Source organism: Cervus canadensis, chromosome 5 (genome assembly GCF_019320065.1).
Source record: "Cervus canadensis isolate Bull #8, Minnesota chromosome 5, ASM1932006v1, whole genome shotgun sequence".
Lineage (NCBI taxonomy): Eukaryota > Metazoa > Chordata > Mammalia > Artiodactyla > Cervidae > Cervus > Cervus canadensis.
The window spans coordinates 10250555-10274617 of record NC_057390.1 but is presented as its reverse complement, the minus strand read 5'-3'; the positions used below and the strand labels follow the sequence as shown (position 1 = coordinate 10274617).

The 24063-nt window shown below is 41.2% G+C and overlaps 1 protein-coding gene across 4 annotated transcripts in view; it reads left to right on the top strand.

The window, feature by feature from the left end:
• Positions 1 to 24063, top strand: part of TET3 (tet methylcytosine dioxygenase 3) — a 107416-nt gene that overhangs the window by 57165 nt on the left and 26188 nt on the right. For all 4 annotated transcript variants that reach the window (XM_043468143.1, XM_043468142.1, XM_043468141.1 and 1 more), the window contains one exon: positions 21468 to 21558. In XM_043468143.1, coding sequence (XP_043324078.1) covers positions 21468 to 21558 — 91 coding nt within the window. The remainder of the gene's footprint in view (positions 1 to 21467; positions 21559 to 24063) is intronic.

Below are 24063 nucleotides of genomic sequence, written 5' to 3'. Positions count from 1 at the left end.
CTATTTCTCCTCCTCCAGGGAAGGAGATATTTTTATATAGGACTGAGGACATAGTTGATCCATAATAAATATTTAATTGTGGAATTCAGTGATACAGATATTGGGATGAAATACTATGTTTGGTAAAGCTAATTTTTTTAAGCTTATCCCATCACTTCCTCATGCCTAAAATGAAAGGGATGGTAGTACCCTGTCACCAGGGTTTATCTGAGCTTTAAATTAGTTAATATATGTAAAGCATTTAGGACTGTGTCTGGCATGTAAGAAGCAGTATAAGAGTGCTTAGCTGTTATCAAGCCTATCAAGTGCAAAACAGCAAGAAAAGGATGTAAAAACATATATATTATGAAGGAAGAGAAGTGTTGGCTGTTACTTTATTCATCAGTCATTTATTGTTTACCTAGCCCAGTCCTAGTGACCAATAGGATAAAAATTAAGAGAAACGGTTTGCCTTCTAAGGACGTCTTGGTTTGCTTAAAGAGACAACGTAAACGATGAAATGCCCAGTGGCCCAGTCAGTAGCTATCACAGCCAAGTGCCTGTGCTGTTATATGGAAGTGGTTGAACTATCATAGTGCTCTGAAACACCAGGCCTGGTTGTCATCATGGAGGGCAGTGCGTTGCTTAGCAAACTACCTTTCGGAGCCGGGCTTTGGAAACTGTAGTGAACCTAGGTGGGGTGACATGAGAAGGTAGCCACGCTAGCCTGAGGAATTCATGAGCGTGGTTAAGGAGCAGGCTTGTAGGACCCAAGGCACCAGCTCACGGTGGACCTGAGCCCTCAGAGTGCCCCTGCATTCTTAGGCCAGAGGAGCCCCCCAGTGGATAGGACAAGATTCAGCTGGAAGCTCGTGAGCCAAAGCTCAGAGAAACCCAGTGTGGCAACGGTGGCAACCTGTTGCCAGGCAGGGTTGGGGCGGGGCAGTGGCAGGGGCAGTGGGCAAGAGGTAAGAGGAGCTCTACTCCATTTGTATTTTATTTACATGTAATACAGATAAAATATTTGTATGCTATCTAATGCTAAACAGAGAATTAGAACCAAACCCACCTTGTGTTGTTAAATGTTAAATTATGGAAAAATGCTAACAATGAAAACAGCAGATGCAAAAAGTATTTAAATGATCAGCTCACCTAGGGTTAAAGAAAGAATAGGGAGGGGACTTCCCTGGTGGTCAAGTGGCTAAGACTCCATGTTCCCAATGCAAGGGGCCTGGGTTCAGTCCCTGGTCAGGGAACTAGATCCCACGTGCTGCAACTGAAGATCCTGCATGCCACAGTTAAGACCTCGCACAGTCAAATAAAATAAATATCTTTTAAAAAATAGAGAAAAGTTTAGGAAGAAATACATCAAGAGTGGAATTAAAATTCAAGTTTAAAAAAATTAGCTTTACCAAACATGAGATCTCATCCCAATATCTGTATCATTGAATTCCACAATTAAAATATTTATTATGGATCAACTATGTCCTCAGCCCCATATAGGAATATTTCCTTCCCTGGAGGAGGAGAAACAGCAAATGAGGCCCTAAACACAAGGAAGACAGGCCAGACATCTACAAACATGAAGAGAGAAAGGGAGGGACCCCCAATTCCTATGATCAGAACAGATCTCCCCCAAATGCTGGGAAATAAGGGGCCCTCAAAGTCACTTCTGTCAGACTGGGGGGTACTTTTCTCTCATTATATTTTCTGACTTTTCTCTAATGAAATATGTATTTTATAACCAAGAAATATTTTTGAAAATGCCTCCTCCTAGAAGTGGCCCAGAAGATGGATTGGTGAACAGTGATAACGCTGTGGCAGGAGACCAGTTAGGAAGCTGTTGAGAATAACAGTAAGAACTACAACAGTAGTAATAAGGTAGTATAGGAAAGGCCTGCTCTGTTCCAGGCACGGTGCCAAGTTCTGCTTTGCAATGATTTCCTCATTTAATCCTCTGTAACATCTATATGAAATAGATACTATCAGTAGTTCCATCATAATGATGTTTTTTCATTTCTTGATGTTTCCTGCTTTCTTGCAAAATTAGGTTCAGTGACTTTTCCAAGTCAAAGAGCTAGCATGGTGGAAGTAAGATTTGAACCTAGGCAGGTGGACCACTGTGATTACTGTGATTAAAATTGTGTCACTGAGAAATAAGTCCAACTAAAATAGTGGTGTTAGGAATGGAGAGGGCCGAAGAAGGAAGGATTCACTTGGAAACAGTTTCTGGAGGTGCTGAGGTTTTTGTTGAAGTCTGGACAGGTGGCTTGGCAGAATTCAGCTGGTGTGGTGGAATTTATCTCTGTGAACTCAAGCTTGGGACAAGGGTTGGGAATGAAGCTTGTTCACTCTGGGATTAATGTCAGATGGGAGCCATCTCATATTCCAGAAACTCAGCCTCTCAACAGTGGTATGTAGAAAGGTGCAGATTGCAGGAAGCACTTTCTGTAGAAGTGCCAGTGAAATTTGGGGATGCCATTAAGCTCTCATAACTGACGATTTACGTATGGGAACAACTTTATAAAAACATGAGAAGGTCTTAGAGCATAGCAACAGAAACCTAATGTTCAAGCTCCACGGTGATTTTTGCTGCATAAGAAACTTTGGCCAGTATGGGCACCGCTAGGTAACCAGTAACCCAAGCGCCAAGAGCATCGTTTTGCACTTGTATGGAGATTACAGGTTTTCTGAAGGCATGGCTGGGATTCATCTCTGCTTGTTCTCTGAATCTTGAAATACTGCAATTAAAGGTACCTCTTGGGGCTTCAAAAAAATAAATTTAAAAGACATGAAAGGAGATGCTTTACTCCAAAAGGTAGTATGATATGTACAGACTTGGGTAAACATGGCCCAAATTGAAGTTCTGTATTGAATTATTGGGAGAAGAGAATATTGACACATTTGTAGTATTTGGGAGCACACACTGGAGACTCTTCTAACCACCACTTACCCTTCCTGTGACAGTCTGTCAGAGGCAGGATGATGCACTGCAGTGACTGTTGACTAGGCCCTTTATGTGTTTTATCTATTCTCAGAAATGGGGACATTCACAGGGAAACCAGCTTAGGACAGGGAATGAGTCCAGATGATGTTTTTGTGGGAAAAGCATTCTTTGAGATTATCTGCTCATCATTTTATAGGTAAGGAGGTATGTTAACTTTCATATCTTGTCCTGCTGTCTGTGAGGAGCAATCCACAGGTAGCTGGAGACATATAATGACATTGAAAGCAGGAAATTCAGACAGATTTTAGAGGTTGTTTTCATAGGAATGCTGTATTTTTGTTCAGTTGATCATTTTACCCTAAAGTAATAGCCAAAGATCAATACAAGAAAACATCTCCTTGTCTTCCCTGGTGGCTTAGTGGTAAAGAGTCCGCTTGCTGATGCAGGAGATACAGTTCCGATCCCTGGTCTGGGGAGATCCCACATGCCTCAGAGCAGCTAAGTGCATGTGCCACAGCTCAGGAGCCTGGGAACCCTGGAGCCCGTGCTCTGCCATGAGAGACGCCACCTCGATGACACATCCGCGCGCCACGGATGGAGAGCAGCCCCTGCTCGCAGCAATTAGGGAAAGCCTGCAAGGCAGCGAAGACCCAGCACAGCTGCAAATAAATAAATAAAATATAAAAAGGAAAGCTGCTGCTCTGCCTGGAACATGGTGGAAGTTTGGCTGGGGGGCGAAAGTTGTCCAGCAGATGTAGCTGATCGCAGTATCCATGGGGTGACTTCAATGTGAACCACAGTTTTGAATGGGAGACACAGAAACTTACCTCTGTTTACAGTGAAGTCTATTTCCCGTAAGTTTCCTGCTGCATCAGGTCTCAGCTGTGGCACGGGGGATCTTCATTGCCTCATGTGGGGTCTTTCCTTGCGGCACACAGACTCCATAGCTGTGACACATGCGCTCAGGAGTGCGGTGTGAGGACTTCGTTGCTCTGGCGTGTTAGTTCCCCAACCAGGGAGTGAATTCACGTCTCCGGCATTGCAAGGCAGATTCCCAACCACTGGACTACTAGGGAAGTCCCAATTTCCTATGGTTTTTATGAGAATATAGTTTCCTTCTTTGTATGAAGTTTGATATGAAAAAGAACTTCATCTCTTTTAAAGGTCCTTCCCTGGTGGTTCAGATGGTAAAGAATCTGCCTGCAATGTGGGAGACCGGGGTTCGATTGCTGGATCAGGAAGATCCCCTGGAGAAGGAAATGGCAACCCACTCCAGTATTCTTGCCTGGAGAATTTCATGGACAGAGGAGCCTGGCAGGCTACAGTTCATGGGGTCTTTTACATTTTTTTTATTTTTGGCAATAGAATATTTGTATACCAGTATATAGTGGGGAATCTGACTGTATAGTAGGTCGGAGGGACTCAGAAAGAACTTCTGTGTTGTCTTATCTGAGTTTTAAAGGATACGTAGAGTCTAGTAGATTAATAGGGAGAAGGTAGAGTGTTCTGGGCAGAGGGACATGAAGATTATAGAGATGGAAACCACATGAAGATGTGCAGATGAGAAAGCGTGGCGAAATACAAGTAGTTCTGGTGTAACTGGTGTGTTAGGTGGAAGAGTGGGAGTGGCTGGGGAGGAGAGTTTCGGGGGAAGAGGGGATGATACCAAAGGCAGAGAAACCAGTTTGCAAGCTCAGGCAAGAAATAATGTGTGCCTAAAGTAAGAATGACATTGAGTAGGAGGGAAGAAGAGGAGGGGTGCATAAAAGAAAGGATGAGAAGAATTAACTGGTTCAGTGGCCTTTTGAATGTAGAAGTAAAGAAGTAGTCACGGATGACTCCTGAGGTTCCGGGTGGATGACTGGGTGATGGTGGTGCTATTCACCAGGATCTGACTTACTGGCAGGGAAGCAAGTTTGGGCATCTGCCTTTGAGGTGTCTGTGGGACCAGCAGGGGTGCACTTCGTTGGATCTGTGAGTCGGAAGCTCTTCAGCAGATTGATGGTAGTTGAAGTCACAATTATAGACATTTCACCAGGCTGACTATGTAGATCAAAAACGGAGGATACTAACTTTCATGGCAGAGAATCTCACACAGGAGGCCCTGAGGGAAGTGTGGAAGAGATGTGGGAAGTATAATTGAGGAGAGGATAGGTTACAACAAACAGATAGTTAGGGAGAGCTAACAGCATCACTGCTGAAGATGGGTCAGGATTTAATGCCAGGTTCTTCTTTGTCTTACATGATTTGTTGTTATATGCATGCTCGTCTTTTCAGTTAAATCCCAGGTTCCTTAAGAACAGGAACTGAACGTTGTATTTCTAAAGCATCTAGACTGCTGCTGATTTTATGGTGGTGCTCCACATATTTTGTGGTCAACTGATTGGCCTCATTTTACCTCTATATTAAGTTCTACAAAGATATCAGATAGATTTGGGCATGATCTCCTTACCTTTCATCTTTATCATCAGTGAGTGTGCCCACTGTTATGGAAGTGTTTCTGTCTGCTACCAGCAGGCCCAGTTTGCTGCTCATGAATTCACAGGCAGATGACCGAGATTTTAGTTTTAAAAAAGTTCATCCAGCACACCTGCTCCAGGATGGGGCCCAACCATCTGCCTGTGAGGATTTGTAATTACCAGGAGGCGACGTTCTAGCAGTTATTGATTTTCATGCAAATGGAATTAGTTACATAAACTTAAGGTGCTTGGCTTTATGTCCACTGAAATTACATCAGGAAACTGAAGCGTTAGGTAGGATTGCTTGGGAAAAGACGGGTGCAATAAAACCTTTGTGTGATCTTGACGCCTGTGCATTAGTTATCAACCATCTCTGATCTGTCGGTGCTGTAAAGAAAAGTGCCTGTGCCTGTATCTGTTCATGGCTCCGAGGTTCCCCGGTGGGACAGTGCGGGTGCCCTGATCTCTGTGTGGAGTGGTGTAGAGAAGGTGGACGTTTCCTTTAGAATTGAAGGACTCCTCTTTCTGTTAGGCAGTAATGACTAGTTTCTGGTGTTTAATATCTCTTCCTGATAGCACAAAGGATACGTTACATTCTTTCCCCAGCCTCGTGCAAAAGTGGAACAGAGCATATTTTTCTATTTTGAGAATAAAATTAAGTGCACAGGGCAAAAAAAAAAAAAAAAAAAAAGCGGACCCAGAGCCACATAACTAGCATATTCGCGAAAATTGGATTTTGCTCTCCTGAGCTCTACCCCAGAGCTTCCACAGTGTATTTTAGGAAAAAACATCACTTCTCTCACTGCTTAAAGCGAGACGTAAGAGATTTTACTTTAAGAAGAGTTGAACCATTTCCTTGCCCTGTCACTTTACCTCTATGAAGAAGGAAGAAATCCTACACTGGGCACTGAAAGGAAAAATGATGACTTAATAGCAAGGTAGTAGAATATTCCTTTTCTGAAATGTGATGAAAGGAACCAAGACAAACAAAAATAGAAGGGAACATTTTATCAACTGAAATCTGAAAATGGCCCCAATCTTAAACTATGAATTCCAAGGGCTATCTGCCAGCTGACAATCAATTTGAATTGAAATAATGATGACACGAGGTGTACACAACTCCCAGTGTGTGGGGGGGGGCGGAAACAGTGGAGGGTCAGAAGGACTCCACAGCTTGGAAGGATGGGCTGGAGACCACCCATCTAGAAGGCGTGCCCTTAGGGAAGTCGGGAATGCAGATAGGCTCGGTTTCCTATTCTATTCCAGTTTCTGATGGGGTTAAGGTGAGGATGGTTGGCCGGAGAGCTGAGGAACCATATCTTAGGAGCCAGCCTTGGAGCCCAGGGCCAGCAGCACCAAGCAAAGGCCATGGTGCAGAGAAAAATATCTGCTGAACCACCTAACCGACCACAGGGCTTTATCTTAACTTGATCAGAGTGACCAGTCCAGTCCTATATGAGAAAATAAACCAGAATCTTAGCATCAGACCAGGGCACAGCCCAAGCCTCCACCCCCAGACATACATACAGATTGAGAGGCATTGGCCCCAGTGAACAGAGAGCATCGAGGTGAAATTTCCCAGTTGCAGCTGTTCACAGCCAGATCCAGATCCTCCTGGGCTGCTGAACTTTTGAGCTAATAACTGAAACCTCTACAACATCTAATTCTCCAAGCTTAGTTTCTAAGGGAAGAATTTGAGTTAGTGTCCAGGTAAATACAGAAGAATAAGGAGATTCTACCCATTCTGCTTTCAGGCAAACGAGTCTAGACTGTTGACTGTCAACTGAATGCGGTTTACCTCCTTTTCCCCCCGGGGGCACCGGGCAAAGTCCGAGGACAGGTTTGGGTATCACAGCCTGTGCAGTTCTACCGGCATCTAGTGGACAGAGGCCAGGGATGCTGCTAACATTCTGCAGCGCACAGGGCACCCCCACCTCCTGCCCCTCCGTGAAGAATTATCTAGTCCAAAGTGTCAGTAGTGCCAGGGGTGAGGAAGCCAGGAGGCAGACTTCCTCCACCAAATGATTAATTAATAAGTAAAAAATCCAATATGTAACCCATTCAGATTCTGTAGGGGGAATTGGAAAGATTAACCATAACATTCAAATGAAGACTTATATTAGGAAATAAGAGCTTGAATAACTGATTTATACCTTCAGGGAAGTTCATTGTGAAACCAGAAATGAAAGATGAGCTTCTAGATTAAAATTGCAAGGAAGTCACGAGAGGAATGGATTAAACTGTGCAAGAAGCATGCCGTTTCACGAAGCACTTAGAATACATTGGAAGTAGCAAAAAGCAGAATCAGAGTTAAAAAGCAGATCAGTGAGGAAGAGGGACAGGCTTGAAAGATCACTCAGAGTGAGAGTAGAAAATAGAAATGAACACAATCAGAGTGGGGAGAAAGGATACAGAAGAGAGACAGAAGGGGTCCTCTACACAGACTAGTTCTGTCAGGAATATTGGGAACACTTGCTGCTGTTCCCAACAAAATCATGGAACAAATTGAACAAAGGCAGGAGTCAAAGATAAAATAGAAAATGTTTTTGAAATGAAAGAAAATAAATAAAAATCAGCAAGTAATGATCTGAATGAGTTTCAAGATGAATTTCAAGGATGATGGATTTCCTACCAATAATTAACCAAAAATTAAGTTGGTTATACGTACTTGGTTTTTTTAAACTTTTATTTTTTAAAGATACACTTTTTAAATGACCCTGTAATCCCACTCATGGGCATATATCCAGAGAAAAAGATGATCCAAAAGGGTACATGCACCCCCAGTGTTCATTGCAGCACTGTTTACAATAGCCAAGACATGGAAGCAACCTAAGTGTCCACTGACAGAGGAATGGATAAAGAAGATGTGGTACATATACACAATGGAATATTACTCAGCCATTAAAAGGATGAAATACCATTTGCAAAAACATGGACGGACCTAAAGATTGCCATACTGAGTGAAGTAGGTCAGATAGAGAGGGAGAAATACCCCTTATATGTGGAATCTAAAAAGAAATAATACAAATGAACTTACAGAATAGAAAGAGACTCACAGACTTAGAGAATGAACTTATGGTTGCCAGGGTGGGGGCCGGGGAGGGATAGTTAGGAAGTTGGAGATGGACATGTACACATTACTATTAATGTATTTAAAATGGATAACCAACAAGGATCTACTATATAGCATATGGAACTCTGTTCAATGTTATGTGGCAGCCTGGATGGGAGGGGAGTTTGGGGGAGAAAGCATTCTCTTAATTGAAACATATATAGGAAGGTATACAAATCTTAAGCATACTCAGAGATACTGCAGATTTGGTTCCAGACCGCTGGAATAAAGTGAGTATCACATTAAAATGAGTCCCATGGAATCTTTGGTTTCCCAGGGCATATAAAAGTTATGTTTGCACTATACTGTAGTCTGTTAGGGGTGTAATAGCATTATATATATATAAAATATACATACCTTAATTAAAAATACTTTATTGCTAAAAATGCTAAACATCATCTGAGCCTTCAGTGAGTTGTAATCTTTTTGAAACAGTAGCATCAAAGATCACAGATTACCGTAACATATAAAATAATGAAAAAGTTTGACCTATTGTGAGAATTACCAAAATTCAGAGGAAAACAAATGCTGTTGGAAAAATTGCACTGATAGACTTGCTCATCTTAAGTTTGCAAGAAAGCTTCAGTTTGTTAAAAAAAAACAAAAACAAAAACAAACAGTATCTGTGAAGCACAATAAAATGAGGAATGCCTATACAGTTTTACAAAAAGCATGTATTTGTATAACCACATCAAGATCAAGAAACAGAACTTTATTATTTCCCTGGTGGCGCAGTGGATAATAATCTGCCTGCCAGTGCAGGGGACATGGATTCAGTTCCTTGTCCGGGAAGATTCCACATGTCACAGAGCACCTGAGCCCGTGAGCCACAACTGCCAAGCTCATGAGCCACATCTGCTGAAGCCCGCATACCCTAGAGCCAGCAAGCTGCAATTGCTGAAGCCTGTGTGCCTAGAGCCTGTGCTCCAGGAGAAACCACTGCAGTGAGAAGCCCGCACACTGCAACACAGAGTAGCCCCCGCTCACCGCAACTAGAGAAAGCTTGCATGTAGCAACTAAGACCCAGTGCAACCACAAATATAAATATATTTTAAAAAGTGGAGTAATCTCAGCAAGGTTTTTGATTTTTTAAATAATTTTGTTTATTTTGGGCTGTGCTGGGTCTTGGTTGCTGAACACAGGCTTTTCTCCAGTTGCAGTGAGCGGGGGCTACTCTCCAGTTCAACACGCAGGCTTCTTGCTGTGGCGGCTTCTCGTTGCAGAGCACGGGCTGTAGGGTGCTCAGGCTTCGGTAGTTGCTGCATGCGGGCTCAGTAGTTGCGACTCACGGGCTCCAGAGCGCACGCTCAGCAGTTGTGGTCCACAGGCTTAGTTGCTCTGAGGCATGGGAGATCTTCCCGGATCAAGGATAGAACTCATGTCTTCTGTTTTGGCAGCTAGATTCTTTTTTTAAAAAAATACTGTTGAGGGCTTCCCTGGTGGCTCAGTAACAAAGAATCCGCCTGCCAGTGCCGGGAACACAGGTTCAATCGCAGGTCCGGGAAGATCCCGCATGCCTTGGAGCAGCTAAGCCTGCACGCCACACTGCTGAGCCCGTGTGCTGCAGCTTCTGAAAGCCAAGTGTGTATATAGTGCTTGTGCTCCATGACAGGAGAAGCCACTGCAACGAGAAGCCCGCGCACTGCAACGAAGAGTAGCCCCTGCTCGCCGCAACTAGAGAAAGTCCACGCAAAGCAGTGAAAACCCAGTGCAGCCAAAAATAAATGTTTTTTTTTTAAGAAACAGAACTTTACCATCACATCAGAAACCTCTGTATACCCCTACCTGTATACACCTTTATATACCTGTATACACCTGACTCCCTAAGTCAAACTGTGGCCTGCAGACCAATTCTGGCTTACAGCTGTGAGCTAAAAACAGTTTTGTTTTGTTTTTTTTTAATGTTTTTATACTGTTTTTTAAAATCAAAAGAAGAATAGTATTTCATGGCTCATGAAAATTATATGATCAGATTTCAATGTCCGTGAAGTCTTAATGAAACACAGTCACACTCATTTGCTTATGTCTGTGGCTGCTTCTGCATTGCTGCTGCGTCTGTTAAGCCACTTCAGTCGTGTCCGACTCTGTGCGACCCCATAGACGGCAGCCCACTAGGCTCCTCCAGCCCAGGGATTCTCCAGGCAAGAACACTGGAGCGGGTTGCCATTTCCTTCTCCAATGCATGCATGCATGCTAAGTCGCATCAGTCGTGTCCGACTCTGTGTGACCCCTATGGACAGCAGCCCACCAGGCTCCTCTGTCCACAAGATTCTCTAGGCAAGAACACTGGAGTGGGTTGCCATTTCCTTCTCCAGCTTTTGCACTACATTAGCAAAAATGAATAGTTGGTGTAGAGACTGCATGCCCTGCAAAAGCCTTGAATGTTTGCCATCTGGCCCTTAACATAAAAAGTCTGCTGACTCCTGTCCTAAGGTAACTACTCTTCTAACCACATTGATCAGTTTTGCCTGTTCTTAAACTTCATATGTATGTATTCTTTTACATCCTGGCTTGTTTTGTTCAGTGTTTGTGAGGTTTATCTGTTTGTGTGTAGCAATAGCTCATTGCTCTACAGGATTCCATTTTATGAATATACCACCTTTTGTCCATTAGATTGTTGATAGTCTTCTGGGTTGTTTCTAGTTTGGGGTTATTATGAGTCATGCTGCTATAAGACATTCTTATATACATCCCTTGGTACGTGCATGTACACACGTATATGCTACTATTGGGTGTGTATCTAGGACTGAAATTGTATGCGTTCAGCTTTAGTAGCTACTGTCTGTTTTCCAAAGTGGTTGTAGTAGTTTAAACTCCCACCAGTAGTACTTCACATCTAAACCAGCTAATGGTATCAGCAGGCTTTCTGCCACTGTGGTAGGTGTATAATCATGCCTCGTTGTGCCTTTCATTTGCATTTCCCTCATGATTAATGTATGTCCTCTTTTGTAGAGTTCAAGCCATTTCCCCATTTCTCTGTTGTGTTTCTTTTTCTTATTGATCAGTAAGGGTTCTTTTTTCTGGATGTGACTTCTTTGTTGGATGTATGAGTTGCATTTCTTGGGATATCGAGATTAAATGTTTGACTTAAGAATTCTGTTCCCAGTAAAGTTGCCATTCATGTGTAAAGGCTTCAAAAAACATTTCCAAACATGTTAGAACTCAAATTTTTTGGAGGTGAATCTAATAAGTAACAGATCAGGGAAGTTTGATCTGTGGTGTGAAGGGGCTGGCAGTAAACACTAAATGTATTGTTTTTCTGAAACAAAAGGTAATTACTTATTTACACTATACTTGAACTTTGTTTTATATTACATATCTCTTTATAATAGAGGGGGAAAATATGTTCACAAGGATACCAACAAAAAGCAGGAGGTAAACTGAAGGAAGAAGTATGAGAAATTGTGTAAGGGTGCTGACTTCTTTTTTTCCCAAAGTACTATTAGCATTACTGAAAGCATACTATAGGTTGGTGGGGCAGGGGGGAGTAAAATAAAACACAAAATCTATTTTAAAAGATAGGAAAGAAAACCAGAAAACATGGAAAACGTAAAATGACAGAAGACCATGCACATGTTACAATAATAAATATAAATAGAATCAACTCGCCTACTGGATTTGATTAATAGCATGAGACAACACCAAGAGTACTAACAAACCTTATTTCACTATGGGAAAACAGAAGCATACATTTGTCACTGATTCAAAGCATATACTATATTCTATAGAACCGTATCCCAACCTTGTGAAATGTTGTCACCTGTCTGGCACTAAGTGAAAGCCCATTGCCACACTAAAGAGGAACATGTATAATGGTATATATCCTTATATATGTAAATATGCATGCAAACTAGAAGAATTAAATTCGAGAATATATACTAGTTTTATAGGGCTTCCCAGGTGGCGCTAGCGGTAAAGAACCCACCTGCCAATGCAAGCAGGAGAAGTAAGAGACGAGGGTTTGATCCCTGGACCAGGAAGCTCCCTTGGAGGAGGACACAGCAACCCACTCCAGTATCCTTGGCTGGAGAATCCCTATGGACAGAGGAGCCTGGCGGCTACAGTCCATTGGGTCACAAAGAGTCGGACACAACTGAAGCCACAGCACTAGTTTATGACGAAGCGTGTAACTGGCTGTAAGTCCAGTTTCTTCCCACAGAATATCTTCTCCCCCATACAGGCATCTAATCAAGGGAAAGATATATATATATATATATATGTATATTTTAATATATATGTATTATATATTTTAATATGTATTATATATTTTTGATATGTATGTATTGTATATTTATAATATAATGTATTATATATTTTTAATATATATACATAAAATCAGGGAAAGGGATGTAATTAAGAGAAATAAGACTTCTAAAGGACTACTTGGATGCCTTGTAAACTGCAAGGCATCTGTATAGGAAAAGGGAGAGAATTTTCCATATAGGAAAGGAAGAGAATGCCTTTGGTTTTGCTTGGCACTTGGAGCTATGTCTGCCCTTTGTGTGTGAGTGGCCTTCCCAGAGGATCCTGACCATCTAATTTCCAGGTTAACTTGGTTTTGGAGCTTCATATCTTTTTCCCCAGCTGCTGGGATGGAGTTGCCAAGATTTTCCTCATGAAAGTCTCCTTTCTCTGCCTTTCATTGTAAGTTTTGAGTTTTTCTGATTTGGGACCCCAGAATCTACATTACATTCCAGTTCCAGTGTGAGACCCTACAGTCAGTCCCTTGCTTTGACTTTTCTCCAGACAGTAGAAACGGCAAGAGCTGCAAAGTTCTGGCACATTCCTGTGTTCTATTATCTATACAGACTCTGGTATCCTAGTGCCTATAAAGAGCTTTGAGACCACTACTTCCAACACTCATATTCTTACGTTCTCTTCCTACCCTTACCTTGGTCTCTTTCCTCCCCGCTCCACATACATCCTTCTTTAATCCTCTCTGTCTTATGGTTCAAAATTGTGTATATTTGGTATTGTGTATATTTCATTGAAAAGGATTAAAACGTTTAAACATTGATAGGTCATGGACTGTGCTAGGTACCTTACATCTCACGTAATCCTCAACAATTCTGAAATATAGAAACATTACTTTCACTGCTCTAAAGCTCCTAAGTATTGTGTGACTTGGTCACAATCATACAATTTGTTTGGCAGAGCCTAGACAGCAGCTGTATATTGAGTTCATGTTACACTCCAAATACTGCACTTGGCCCTTTATGTATTTTACACAAGAAGGTGTGAGGATTAGAGAGGCTAGGAAGATAACTCACCAGTTGCCCAGGTCTCTGTAAAATCTGTGTTCATTCTGCTGTGATGTGGTGACAATAAAAATGGGATCCCTGCTTTGATATTTTTGTTGTATGCAAGGTGCTCTGGGAGTCCAGAGGGTAAGAAGAAGTCTAAAAATCTTCACAGAAAAGGTGGCATTTAAACTAGGCCTTAAGACATGAGTTTTCCAAAGAAAGAAAGAAATGAAGGCACTGCTGCCCATGGGAAGATGTGTTTCAAGACACAGGAGTCTTGCATGGTTGTGTGAAAGGAGCTGCATTGACTGCTGCAGGGTGCGAGGCTGAGAGGTATGCAGAGACGACTGCTTGGGAGCCATGTGGACTCTGCTCTGGAATTTGGGTTCTGTCTTCTGTCTGGCGTGAAACTGGTCTGATCAGATTTCTGTTTTGAGAGCATAACTGGTAGTGTTGGGTAGGATGGTCTTTGGAGGGCTGAGACCAGTTAGGAGACCATGACACTGATTCAGAGTGGGATGAAGAGTCTCCCTGAGCAGAAACCACAAGCAGTAGACAACTTCCATCGGTTGTTAATTCCTCTGCTGATGAGCACACCATTGCCAACCGTTTGTTTGTTTGTTTTAAACCAGAAATACAACTGAGCTCATTTTCACAAACCTTGCCTAACTCTTACATTTGTTCTTACTGTGGGTAATGACACACCTTTATGTGTGCAGATATCCTGATGCATGTATGATGGTGTGTATACTAACTGTAACATATGACACATGCTATACTGAAATTTGCTTGTTTTCCCACTTAAAATATCTTGGAGGTCATTTTTTGGCCAGTAAATCTGGAGCTGCCTATTCCTTTTGGTAGATGCTTAGTATTTCATTATATGGATGTGCTATAATATATTTATAATACATGATGTATTCTGGACATTTAGGTTTCTGGTATTTTGCCATTACAAATAATGCAGTGAGTATTCTTTTATATACATATCACCTTGTACATATGTATGTATATCTGAGTTCCTAGAAATAAATTCTTAGAAGAATTTGACATTCTTTGAAATTACTGAGGCAAGCAGATTGGGCATTTGTAATTTTGATATATTGCTAAATCACTTTCCATACTGCCTGTTTTCCTGTACCCTCACCAACATGAGGAGTTATCAGACTTTGATGGTGACTCATCTGAAAGGTAAAACTGGTACTTTATTGTACCTTTACATATGTTTGACCCATTTTCATTCCCTTTCAAAGAACCGGTTTTATCTTTTTTTCTTCTACCTCTTGTATTATTGACCTTACTTTGCTGTGGGAGCACTTGATATGTTAAAGAAAGCAACCGTTTGTCTGGTGTGAGATCCAAGTATTTCTCCCCAGTGTGGTGTTTTGCCTTTTGACTTGACTTTTGCTAGTTATTACTATAAATTTTCTTTAGTTATATTTGTCATAGTTTGGGGAGGGTCTGTGTGTATTGGCTTCAGAATTTCATCTTATACTTAGAGAAGACCTTCCCATTTCCATGATTATTTTTTAAAACTCATCCATTTTTTTCCTTCGAGAACTTGTTTAATTTTTTGTATTTAAATCTTTCAGCTGTTTCGAATGCATTTTGGGGCAAGGTATTCAGTATGGATCAAATTTTCCCCCAGTTCCAACACTGTGCATTGAAAAATGAATCTTTCCTCTTTGACTGGAAGTGCTATAACGTACCTTCTTATATGTGGGTCTTATCTTACCCTGTTAGACTATAAACTTTTTAAAGGCCCAATTAGTTATTGTTCTGTCTTGCTTTCCCCCTAAAACTGAGCATAATGTTCTACATAGACTAGGTACAACATTAATTTTTTACCTTTTAAAAGTTGTGAATTCCATATATAGGGCAAGTACACGAAACATTCATGTACAGTTTAATGAATATTTATGAAATGAACACCTGTGTAACCACTGTCTAAATCAAGTACTAGGCCATTTCCAGTTCCCCAGAAATCCCCTGTATGTCTTTCCCAATCACATTTCTCTCCCATCCCCCAGAGGCAACCACTCTTTTGACTTGTGACGATGATTTCCTAGTTTTTCTTTATATTAAGACTGAGCTATATGAAATTGCCAGTTTTTTGTAGGTAAAAATCATTGAATATCTAATTTAGTTTAGACCTATGTATGGATCTCTGTGGGTTGAACCTGGTTTTGAATATTATTTAAATACAGTCTTGCTGTATTTATTATGTTCTGTGCTTCTTCCACTGACTGTGGTGGTGTGGTGCTCAACCATGTTGCAATTTGTCAGTTCTCGTTGCAGGATATATGCTGTTCTATGACCCTACTATGTCTTATGTGTCTAGTCCATTGCTGCTGGATTATGTGTTGTTTCCAGTTTTGACTACTGTGAATAATGGTGCTGTGAAAATCCTTGTACATGTTTTGATGCATGTGGCCAAGAATTCCTCTAGGACAAGAGCAGCAAATTAGGGTTCCCTGCATAGTGTTTTATTTAAAAAAATTTTTTTTTTTCCCTTGGAGAAATTTTCTTTTTTAAAAAAGCTTTTATTTATTCGCTGGATGTGCTGCGTCTTCACTGCTGATCGGGCTTTTTTGTGGTTGTGGCAAGCGGGGGCTACTCTGATTTCAGTGAGCAGGCATTGCCGTGGCCTCTCTTGTTGCAGAGCGCCGGCTCAAGGGCACGTGGGTGTCAGCAGTTGCAGCTCCCGGGCTCTGGAGCACAGGGTCAGTAGTTGGGGTGCACGGACTTAGTTGTTCTGTGGCATGTGGGGTCTCCTGGGTCAGGGATCAAACCTGTGTCTCCTGCATTGGCAGGCGGATTCTTTACCACTGAGTCACCAGGGAAGCTCTGTTTTTAAAACTTTTTGTTATGAAATAATTTTACATTTACAGAAGAGTTGCAAAGTTGATGTAGAGTTCCTATATGCCCTTTACCCAATACACCCTAAATATAAATGTCTTATATAATTATGGTACATTTAAAACTAATACCTTAATGTTGGTACAGTACTGTTAACTATAGACTCTGGATTTTGTCAGTTTTTCCACTAATGTCCTTTTTCTGTTGTAGGAACCATTGCAGGGTACCACATTGTGTTTAGTTTTATGTCTCCCTAGACATGACGCAAATTTACCAGCCATAGTACAGTATTTTTACAGTATTTGTATAAAGTTCTTTTGTTTATAGCCTTACAATATCCAGTCAAGATAGCATTTTCCAGAGTTACTATTACATAGTCTTTTATTTCTTTCTCTTAGAAAAATTCATATAAAACTCACCCATGTTGTTGTATGAATCAGTTTTTTAAAATTGTGGTGAACTTCATATAACATAAAACTAAGCATTTTAAAGTGAGCAGTTCAGTGACATTTAGCACATTCACAGTATTGTGAAATAATCACCTCTGTCTAATTCCAAAACACTTTCATCACTCCAAAATAAAATCCTGCGCCTATTAAGTTGTAACTCTCCATTCCTCCCTCCTTCCAGCCTCTGGTAACTATGATTCCGCTTTCTGTTTCTATGGATTTACCTATTCTGGATATTTCATTTGAATGGAATCATGCAATATACGTGATATTTTGTGTCTTGACTTTTCCACTTAGCATAATGTTTTTGAAGGTGTCTCCACATTGTAGGATGTATCAGTACTTTATTCCTTTCTTTTTTTAAAATTGTGTTAAAATATATGTAGTATAAAATTTGCCATTTTAATCATTGTTTAGCGCACAGTTTAGTGTCATTAATTGCCTTCACAATATTATGCAATCATCACCACTATCTATTTCTAAAACTGTTTCAACACTCTAAACAACTGTACCCATTAAACAATAACTCCTCATTCCTCACTCCTCCCAGCTGTTGGTAACCTCTAACTTTTTCCTTTATGAATTTGCCTGTTCTAGGTATTTCATATAAGCGGAATCATACAGTATTTGTCCTCCTGTGTTTGGCTTATTTCACATCAGGGAGCTTGCACAAGCCTCTTATCCTCATCCATCAGAGAGAAGACAGAAGGAGCAAGAACAGAAAACTAACCAAAATGATCACATGGATCACAGCCTTGAGTAGCTCAGTGAAACCATGAGCCATGCTATGCAGGGCCACCCAAGATGGGGAGTTTGGAGAAAACATAGTCCACCTTAGAAGAGAATGGCAAACCACTTCAGCATTTTTGCCTTGAGAACCCCATGAACAGTATGAAAAGGCAAAAGATATGACACTGAAAGATGAGTGTCCCCCCTCCCCCCAATCAGTAGGTGTCCCGTATGCTATTAGAGAAGAGCAGATGAATAGCTCCAGAAAGAATGAAGAGTCTGAGTCAAAGCAGAAACAACGCCCAGGTGTGGATGCGTCTGATGGTGAAAGTAAAATCCGATGCTGTAAAGAGTAATGTTGCATAGCAGCCTGGAATGTTAGGTCCATGAATCAAGGTAAATTGGTAGTGTTCAAACAGGAGATGGCAAGAGTAAACATTGACATTTTAGGACAGTGAACTAAAATGGATGGGATGGATGAACTTAATTCAGATGACTGTTATATCTACTACTGTGGGCAAGAACCCCTTAGAAGAAATGGGGTAGCCCTCATAGTCAACAAGAGAGTCTGAAATGCAGTTCTTGGGTATAATCTCAAAAACTACCAAATGATCTCAATTCGTTTCCAAGGCAAACCATTCAACATCACAGTAATCCAAGTCTGTGCCCCAACCACTAATGCCAAAGAAGCTGAACAGTTCTATGAAGACCTACAAGACTTTCTAGAACTAACACCAAAAAAAGATGTCCTTTTCATCATAGGGGATTGGAATGCAAAAGTAGAAAGTCAAGAGATACCTGGAATAACAGGCAAATTTGGCCTTGGAGTACAAAATGAAGAAGGGTAAAGGCTAACAGAATTTCACCAAGTGAGTGCACTGGTCATAGCAAACACCCTCTTCTAGCAGCACAAGCAGTGACTCTCTGCACATGGACTTCACCAAATGGTCAGTACCAAAACCGGATTGATTATATTCTTTGCAGCGGAAGATGGAGAAGCTCTATACAGTCAGCAAAAATAAGACCAGGAGCTAAGTGTGGCTCAGATCATGAGCTCCTTATTGCAAAATTCAGACTTAAATTGAAGATCGTAGGGAAAACCACTAAGCAATTCAGGTATGACTTAAATAAAATCCCTTATGATTATATAAGTGACAAATAGATTCAAGGGATTAGATCTGGTACACAGAGTGCTTGAAGAATTATGGATGGAGGTTCATAACATTGTACAAGAGGTGGAGACCAAAAACCATCCCCAAGAAAGGAAATGCAAGAAGGCAAAGTGGTTGTCTGAGGAGGCCTTACAAATTGCTGAGAAGAGAAGAGAAGTGAAAGGCCAAGGAAAAAGGGAAAGATATACCCAACTGAATGCAGAGAATAGCAAGGAGAGATAAGCAAGCCTTCTTAAGTAAACAATGCAATGAAATAGGGAAAAACAATAGAATGGGAAAGACTAGAGAGCTCTTCAAGAAAATCAGAGATAACAAGGGAAGTTTCATGCAAAGATGGGGACAGTAAAGGACAGAAGCAGTAAGTATCTAACAGAAGCAGAAGAGATTAAGAAGAGGTCACAAGAATACACAGGAAAACTGTACAAAAAAATGTCTTAATGACCTGGATAACCACGATGGTATGGTCAGTCACCTAGAACCAGACATCCTGGAGTGTGAAGTCAAGTAGGCCTTAGGAAGCATCACTACAAACAAAGCTAGTGAAGATGATGTAATTTCAGCTGACCTTTTTAAAATCTTAAAAGAAGCTCTTAAAGTGCTGCATTCAATATGTCAGCAAATTTGAAAAACTCAACAGTGGCCACAGGGCTAGAAAAGATCCATTTTCATTCCAATCCCAAAGAAGGGTAATGCCAAAGAATTTTCAAGCTGCTGCACAATTGTGCTCATTTCACATGCTAGCAAGGTAATGCTCAAAATCCTTCAAGCTAGCCTTCAGCAGTACATGAAACCAAGAACTTCCAGATGTACAAGCTGGATTTAGAAAAGGCAGAGGGATCAATGATCAAATTGCCAGCATCTGTTGGATCATAGAAAAAGCAAGAGAATTCCAGAAAAACATCTGCTTCATTGACTACACTAAAGCCTTTGACTATGTGGATCACAACAAACTGTGGGAAATTCTTAAAGAGATTGAAATACCAGATCACATTACCTGCCTCCTGAGAAACCTGTATGCAGGCCAAGGAACAACAGTTAGAACCAGACATGAAACAACAGACTGGTTCAAAATTGGGGAAGGAGTACGTCAAGGCTTTATATTGTCACCCTGCTTATTTAACTTCTATGCAGAGTACATCATGCAAGATGCCAGGTCAGATGAATCACAAGGTGGAATCAAGATTGCTGGGAGAAATGTCAGTAACCTCAGAAATGCAGATGACACCAACCTAATGACAGAAAATGAAGAGGAACTAAGGAGCCTCTTGATGAAGGTGAAAGAGGAGAGTGAAAAAGCTGGCTTAAAACTCAACATTCAAAGCTAAGACCGTGGCATCCAGTTCCATCACTACATGACAAATAGATGGGAATAGAATGGAAATAGTGACAGACTTTATTTTCCTGGGCTCCAAAATCACTGCAGATGGTGACTGCAGTCATGAAATTAAAAGACACTTGCTCCTTAGAAGAAAAGCTATGACAAATCGAGATAGCATATTAAAAAGCAGAAACACCACTTTGTTGACAAAGGTCTGTATAGTCAAAGCCGTGACTTTTCCAATGGTCATGTATGGAGCTGAGAGTTGGACCAAAAGAAGTCTGAGTGCCCATGAATTTATGCTTTCAAACTGTGGTGCTGGAGAAGACTCTTGAGAATCCCTTGGACTGCAAGGAGGTCAAATCAATCAATCCTAAAGGAAATCAGTCCTGAATATTCATTGGAAGGACAGATGCTGAAGCTGCGATATTTTGGCCACCTGATGTGAATAGTTGACTCATTGGAAAAGACCTTGATGCTGGGAAAGACTGAGGGAAAGAGGAGAAGAGGGTGACAGAGGATCAGATGATTGGATGGCAACATCGACTCAATGGACAAGTTTGAGCAAACCCAGTGAAGGGTAGGAAAGCCTGGCGTGCTGCGGTGCATAGGGTCACAAGTATGGGACACGACTGAGCAACTGAACAACAGGAAAATGTTTTCCAGGTTCATTCATGTTGTAGCATGTATCAGAATAAATCCTTTTTATGGTCAAATAATATTCTATTGTATGGATATATATCACATTTTGTTCATCTGTGTTGATGGACGCATCTGCTGTTTTCACCTTTGGCTCTCATGAATATGCTGCAATGGACACAGCATACAGGTGCTGTTGGAGTCCTCGTTTTCAGTTTGTTTGGGGTCTGTACCTTAAAATGGAGTGCTGTGCTAACTTCTGCTTTAGATTATATATAATGATAAACTAAATGCCAAAGTGGCTAGACCTCAGTGTTGATAGTATATAGTTTTATCAGATATTTAAATGTTTGCCAACTTGGTCTATGTATAATGGTGTTTCATTGTGATTTTAATTTGTAGTTCCTGATTTCTAATGAGATTGAATGTATTCATATGTTTATAAGCCATTTGAATTTCCTGTTTTATAATGTACCATTCATTTTCCTACTGGTGGTTTGCCTTCCTGAATTTCTGTTGGTGAATTGATGTCTCCAAATCATGTTTACTCTGTTTCTGCAGAACAAATAGTGGAGAAAGATGAAGGTCCATATTATACTCATCTGGGATCTGGCCCCACAGTAGCCTCCATCCGGGAACTCATGGAGGAGCGGTGAGTGATGCACAGATGTCCGAGGAGAAATGGGCAAGTTGTTAATAGAATGTGCATTTTAAGCACCTCTCATTTTCATTGTCTTATACTAGACAGCCTACAGAAAGGAATCTCTGATACCCAGACTGAAAAGTTGAATGTGGGATTTCCACCCCCCAGTGCTCTGGGTTTCTTTCTGTCTGTAGGTCTGCCCTTCATATATTCCTCTGTCCCTGCTTTCTCTCACTCTTTGTTGACATAGTTTTCCTTAAAGAAATGCGGTTAAATGGTTGTGTGTCCTGTGGAGTTTCCCATGGCTGAATTTTGCTGCTACCTTTCCTGTGGTATTGTTTAACAGGTTCTTCTGCCCTGTGTCCTGTAAATTGGCAGTTAGATCAGAATCTGATTGTTACTTTCTTGTAAAACTACTTGCTAGGTGATGTTTTGTATCACCACTAGGAGGAATGTATGCTTCATATTTGGCCAGTGGGCACCTATTTACATGATCTCCTGAGTCATTTTGACATGATCCTAGGAGTTCTTGATTTCTTGTATTTTTATGGTGGAAAAATTATTTAGAAAAGAGACTCCAGGTGCTGGGAGTGCTCATTTGTCTAGGCCATTTCAAGTAGAAAGAGCCAAGATATATGTGTAGGTTTTTTATTTTTGTTATTGTTTAGTGATTAAATACATTTGAGTTTATGTACACTTACAATTCAACACAAGACTGTAGGGCTTTTGCTTAATAGCTCTGTTCTGCCTTTTTAACAGTAGTTTTATATAAATAGAAACTTTTAAATCCATGTGTGTCCCCAGTAGATACTAAATACTATGAGTTCCAGAGTGTAGAGAGGTAAAATAGCTTGGTGATTGAGAACACTGGGACCCTGGAGCTAGAGCTAAGGTCCAAGTCCTGGCCCTTCCACTCACTGCTGAGTTCTTTGGTAAGTTGCTTTACTTCTGTGTGACTCAGTCTACAGAATGGAGATGATAAAAGCATGTACATTGAACGAGAATTAGGATAAATGGAATTGATGTCTGGAAAGCACCTGGTCCTTACTAGTAAATATTACATACAGGGTGTCTGCATCATATCCACATGGACTGTGGGTTTTTTAATAACTAAGGTTTATTAGTATTTTAATAGTAAAGTCACAGATTATGTAAGACATAAACGTGTTTGCTCATACATATACATACAGATGTGGAAGGCCAAGGGGTGAGTAGCTTAGAATTTCCAGAAATTTAAGGAGCAGGTTTTTTTTTTTTTTTTTTAATTTATTTATTTTTTTGTCATACATTGATATGAATCAGCCATAGATTTACACGTATTCCCCATCCCGATCCCCCCTCCCACCTCCCTCTCCACCCGATTCCTCTGGGTCTTCCCAGTGCACCAGGCCCGAGCACTTGTCTCATGCATAAGGAGCAGGTTTTATCTGACCAGTGTAGCTAAACTGATAAATTAGCAGGAAACGTGATTTTGAACTGCATAACTGTAGTGATGTCCCCGAATGAATAAAAGGTAAGATGGATGGAGGACAGTGATCTGCTGTAAACACTCTTAATTATCCTGTACCATCTGGAAACATTTATATTCATAGTAGCCCATCAGAAAAGCATTTGATTAAAGACCCAATCTGTAAATTCAAGCCTGATTGAAAGAGCACCTCTGAGTCCATGAAAATCGTCAAAAAGTCTATAGATTACAAATGTTGGCAAGGATGTGGAGAAAAGGGAACACTTAAAACAGTATGTGGGCTTCCCTAATAGCTCAGTTGGTAAAGAATCTGCCTGCAATGCAGGAGACCCCAGTTCAATTCCTGGGTTGGGAACATCTGCTGGAGAAGGGATAGGCCGCCCACTCCAGTATTCTTGGGCTTCCCTTGTGGCTCAGCTGGTAAAGAAGCCACCTGCAATGCAGGAGACCTGGGTTCGATCCCTAGGTTGGGAAGAACCCCTGGAGAAGGGAAAGGCTACCCACTCCAGTATTCTGGCCTGGGGAATTCCGTGGACTGTATAGCACATGAGGTCACAAAGAGTCGGACAAGACTGAGAAACTTTCACTTTCAAAACAGTATGTGGGATTGCTGAGAAAAACAAATCATGTATGAACACAAATTATGTGGAATCTAGACGAACAGTTCAGGGGAACCTGTTTGCAGGTCAGGAATGGAGATGCAGATGTAAGGAATGGACATGTGGACAGGGGTCGTGGAGGAGATGGGGAGAGGAGGGTGGAGGAATCGGGAGTGTAGTGTTGGCATATATATGTGTAAGATAGATAGCTTGTGGGAACCTTCTTTGTAGCACAGGGAGCTCAGCTCCATGCTCTGTGATGCCCTAGAGGGGTGGGATGCGGGGGTGGGTGGGAGAGAGGTCCAGAAGAGAAGGGAGGGGATGTATGTATACCTACAGCTGACTCACTTCATGGTATAGCAGAAAAGTAACAGAACCTTGTAAAGCAATTATACTCAAAAAAACCCAGTGTGTGTGGTTTTACACGCACCCCTGCATGTGCCCGCG